Here is a 4916-nt window from a genome sequence, read left to right on the forward strand (position 1 = left end):
TGATACATAAATTTGCCCATTTAACACACACACACACACACACACATATATATTTATATATATGTCATATGCAAAAATGTCATGAACACTTGCTTTTATCTCCAAAATCCATATTGTACCATGCGTAAACACTATTTATTGAGATGTCATAATTATCGGGTACAAGTTTTCTATGTATGTTTCTTGGTGCACAAGTATTACATCGCTAAGATGTTTCAATTAACCTTTTAAGCACTCAATTTCTTTAGAAACTCATCATGAGTTCCAACATGTAAAATAATCATAACCTATTCAATTCTGAATATGTATAAATGATCACATTGTTCTCGAGAACTTACTTTACATGACTTACATAATTTAATCCTTCGGGACTTTCATGTAAACTTTCAGTATCAAGTGATACATAACATTCATAAAACATATATCAATTCTCTCTTTATATTACCAGAATAATAAAATATTGGAAAGTCAATGCATCCACCACTGGAGAATACGTCTTCTCAAAATTAATCATAGGTCTTTGTGAAAATTCTTATGCCACCATTTTTTCCTTATATCACTCAATTTGATTTTCACATAATTCACATAAAAGACCCGTTTATATCCAACATATTTTACAACTTCAGTTGTATGCACTGTTGGTCCAGAGACTTTCCATGTCATTAGAGAATTAAACTTTGCGTTATTTGCGTCTTTACATTTTGGCCAATCATTTCTATGTTTACGTTCATAAGCATATCTCAAATCTTGATCCTCATCACTTAATCATTTCAAGCGCTACATTATATACAAAAGTATAACGACGTCGATTTTTATATCGATTCCATACATATCTTAAACATGATACAAATTATCGTGATCTCTTTATTTTCAGATACCTGAGGTTCTTCTTGAACCATCATGTCTATTGTCTCTTCAGGAGATCTTATTACAATAACCTCGACTTGACCATCTTAATTACTTGCTCAAATTTTCGAGAAATTTTGTTATTGGAATCAACTAGTCTACATAAATATAATTGGAGCATAAGCAGTTGATTATGTGACATACTTAGTCACTCTATTTAGATCAGTGAACTTGTCTGGTAATTTATTCTTTAATATTGGTAAATGAATTATCTTTTGAACTTCTGGTTCACCGTTTATAGTCTAAGGATCAAGATGACATGATAATTTATTCCACTTTTCACTTTCCAACTGCTTGTTATCTCCCCCTAATGTTGGGAACATTCATTCACTAAAGTGAAAACCAATGAGCCGTAAGCAAATCTCTCACCAGTGGCTTTAAGTTTTTAATCATAGACAATTATATTTTACCTAACATATATTCTCAACCCTTTTAGAGGTCCCAACATTGTGCTAGTGGTGGATCAATATTATATATACCGCACAACCAATATCTTAGAAGGGACGTGCTTGGTTCCTGACCAAAAAAACCAACAATAATGGGGAAGTATGATGACATATTGGCTTGATGTAAATTCATGTTGTACATGTAAAATCACATGTACCCAAATACAAATATGAAATGTTGCTTTTATGATCATTGGCTTTGCAATCAATTGTGAACGTTTAGTGATCGTCTCAACAAAGCAATTCTTGTATAAACATGAGCGATATGAAGTTCAAAATTTATTCCAGTAATCATTAATAACTTGGGAATTGAATTCACCGTTATTACTAAAATAAATATACCAATCTGGATTAATATGCTTGCTATCACATTAGCTAAGACACAATCATGCAAACTTCAGTTTGTGGATTTGATAACCATTTAGACGATGCATCGATTTAAAACACTAAATGATATGATGTTGGGATATGCATAGCCCTTAATCACTTCCAAAATATTTAGGGATACACACCCTTAATTGACAAATACATAATTTCCCTTAAGAGCAAACAATACATGCGATCAGCTAGAAGAATCTTCAATTTCATTATGTTTCACATCATCATTGATTCGGTGTGGTCTAACCGGTCATGCCATTAAAGTAAATAATTATGATACATAAACTTGTGGTTTATGATCATATATGTATCACTTGCACATATGTAATACAAAACGTAAGATACGATAGAACAATTTACTATCATTTCAAAATGTCACGTCAATTTTTATCCTCTCTAAATATTATCTTCATATAATTACTCCCATATGAGAAAGAGATGTAAGGAGAAAAATCTTTTTATTATTAATGGTGTGTGTTTACACTAAAATACAAGGAATATATATATAAGAGAGAAACTTGGTAAACAAGATACATCTATATATGAAGTTGATAACTATAATAATATTTATTTATAACAAGTACAATTATTCATTCCCAGCAACTAAAACCGTTACAATCCTAATCTTTATGGAAGTATCTTCATTTTTCTCAACCTTTGAACCCATTCTGGTATACTCTTGAGCGTATTTGCATACCCATGAAACCCAAATTCTCGACTTTTATTCATGCTACAAACGTGTTGAATCTCAAGTTTTAATACTGTATCTAGTGCACCAAAACAAGTTATCTCCTCCATTTTTGTCTTGTACAAACCATTTTCTTCAACAATTCTATCCCAAACTTCCCCTTTATCCTTCATGAACTCCACAACATCAAATTTTACTTTTTCATCAAACGGCACAAACTCAACATCAAACACATCACAAAGCACCCTCCATATCATTTTCCATGTAAACACATCACCATTCGTGCAATTAAATGCTTCATTCTTAGCTTTGTCGGTCACAGATGCCCATAATTGTTGTTCGGCTAGTACTCTAGCATCGGACACATCCCAAAAGTGTTCCCAACTGTACCTGTTACCAACATACCTATACATAATTGATCAATATGATGTAATAAGTATGATATGTAAGACGGTTATTCAACCACATAGTCACCCTTATTTCTCTCTCTCTATATCTAGCCACCATAACATACAAGTGCTCATACTGTGAATTACAATCTGCTTAAAATTGGTTTTATATTAAAAGTGTCAATTTAGATATATAAATACATAAAAAGCGCAATCACACGTATACAAATTCAAACTAGAGATGTAATTTTATTTGGAAAGCTTCATCCAAAAATAACCAAATTTCTCAAGGGTACCACTAATGTCACTCAAAGTTCTTTTTCCTTTAAAATCACTCGACTTTCATTATTGTTCTGATACTGTGAATTTTTATAGATGTTTACGTTTCTAATAAAACAATAAGTAAAGTAAACTGTAGAAAACTGGAACACCTAACGAAAATTTAGCCCCAAAACACCTGAAAAACCTGATCAATTTATTGTTTGAAAATTGACATTTTGGAATAAGTCACTACTACTTAATGATCACAACCAAAATATATCATTCATCGCCCAAAACACGTCTCAGGGCCATTCCAACGTTTTTGGAGACCCCCTAAGTAAACTATGAAGTGAAGGCCCTTTTGCAAAATTATCCTAGACTATTTTTGCAAAATTGCCCTACACTTATATCTTTAGTTTAACTCAAAAATGAGTTTTGAATGTGCGTCTTTTTTCCTACACTATTTTAATCTTGGCTTCTTTAGTAAAAGAACTTGTTTAGTTTTGCTTTTATTTGCGCTTAATACATATACAATATATAAAACTTGCTAAAATTAGAGGCACTTAATTTTTGGTGGCCCTAGTCCCGTGCCTAGGATGAGTACCAACGATCCTGAAACCACTTATATATTGTGCTTGGACTATAGATCAGCAGATAACATGTTCTAATAAGCAATCTCATACACCCCATCGATCAAACTAACTGAACGATATAGTCATAAAGACTAATTATACCTGAAGGGATAGTTTTGGTGTTTGCAAACTAAGGCGTAGACGGCGAGTGTGAGAAGCGAATTATAGTAACTTCTTGTTGATGAACCGATGATTATAGAAGCGCGGTGTATGGAATAAGTTAAAGATCTTGAGTAGGAAGCTAAAATGTCTTCCAAAGCATAGTAGAAATTTGGAAAAGGTAGTCTAGGATAATCCTCTATGAATGGTGAGTCACGAGGGACGAGTTGAGTTAAAAGAGTTGGATCATGAATAGGGCCCAAATACTGCTGTGTGCCTGTTTGCAAGGTCACGTGACTGAGTTTTGAGTTAGGAGAAGAAGTTAATGCATTAAGGACATTAGAAAGCATAGTGGAGTTTAGGGAAATGTTGGATTCTTCACTTTCGCTGACTTGTATGGCTACCCAGAAGACATGGGTGATTTGGGAGGCAAGTGGAGCTAAAATTTTAAGCGTTTGTTGTTGGTTTAGTGTGTCCAACATGATGTGCTTGTTGAGGAGTGAGGATGGGAACCAAGTGGGTAATGGTCGTCGCGATACACCATAGACGGTCCACGGACCGCCTAATGCTGTTGGCTTCTTTAAGGCCTCAGTGAAGGCAACACCTACCATGCCGGTAACCCCTACGATAAGAGCCACCGGTTGTCTAGTGTTTGCTTCAGGCTCCATTGTGTGTGTGTGTGGAAAGAGAGAGAGAGAAATTTGATATGGGGCTTTGAACTTTAGCTGATGAGATAATGTGCTTTATATTTTGTTACATGACCATATATGAAATCCTCAACCACAAATATAAAGATAAGACTTCATAAAGTTTTTTCTCCCATGTAAATGAGGTACATTCCACGTGTAGTGTCCTTGGGATGGATTTTGGTAGATCGATCGTCACTTTTGTTCGTGTGTGTCGTTGGCTTTTTGTTTAAATGTATGACATATATGATATATGATATTATTGTATAATAATTTTACCAATTCCAATGCGATTGATATAACTGCAGCAGCACGCAAGTTATTGTAATGTAAAGATTCAATAAAATAGAAAAGTTAATATTCAACATTCACGTGTCTTGATTTTACATACAAATAAAATGTATCACTAAAAAAATTATTTGTTTAGGGAT

General features: G+C 33.5%; 1 protein-coding gene across 2 annotated transcripts; it reads right to left on the minus strand.

Annotated features, from left to right (window-relative positions):
• Nucleotides 1-2207: 2207 nt before the first annotated feature.
• Nucleotides 2208-4559, minus strand: LOC110904079 ((S)-8-oxocitronellyl enol synthase CYC2). 2 transcript variants are annotated; one of them, XM_022149883.2, is made up of 2 exons: nucleotides 3803-4559; nucleotides 2208-2823 (listed from the first exon to the last, which is right to left on the minus strand). In XM_022149883.2, the coding sequence occupies exons 1-2, from the start codon at nucleotides 4465-4467 to the stop codon at nucleotides 2358-2360; spliced, it is 1131 nt and encodes a 376-aa protein (XP_022005575.1). In that variant the 5' UTR covers nucleotides 4468-4559; the 3' UTR covers nucleotides 2208-2357. The 2 variants fall into 2 exon arrangements, with proteins under 2 accessions (XP_022005575.1, XP_022005576.1); XM_022149884.2 differs by having other exon boundaries at nucleotides 2208-2808; nucleotides 3803-4553.
• Between the last annotated feature and the right edge of the window lie 357 nt (nucleotides 4560-4916).

Source organism: Helianthus annuus, chromosome 14 (genome assembly GCF_002127325.2).
Source record: "Helianthus annuus cultivar XRQ/B chromosome 14, HanXRQr2.0-SUNRISE, whole genome shotgun sequence".
In the NCBI taxonomy this organism is placed as follows: Eukaryota; Viridiplantae; Streptophyta; class Magnoliopsida; order Asterales; family Asteraceae; genus Helianthus; species Helianthus annuus.

What these genes read in the sequence shown, in the direction of transcription:
- LOC110904079 (XM_022149883.2), bottom strand. Translation starts at nt 4,467, where the DNA reads ATGGAGCCTGAAGCAAACACTAGACAACCGGTGGCTCTTATCGTAGGG. An exon ending in CACCAAAACTATCCCTTCAG is followed by an intron (nt 2,824 to 3,802) that starts GTATAATTAGTC and finishes AATTATGTATAG; the next exon opens with GTATGTTGGTAACAGGTACA.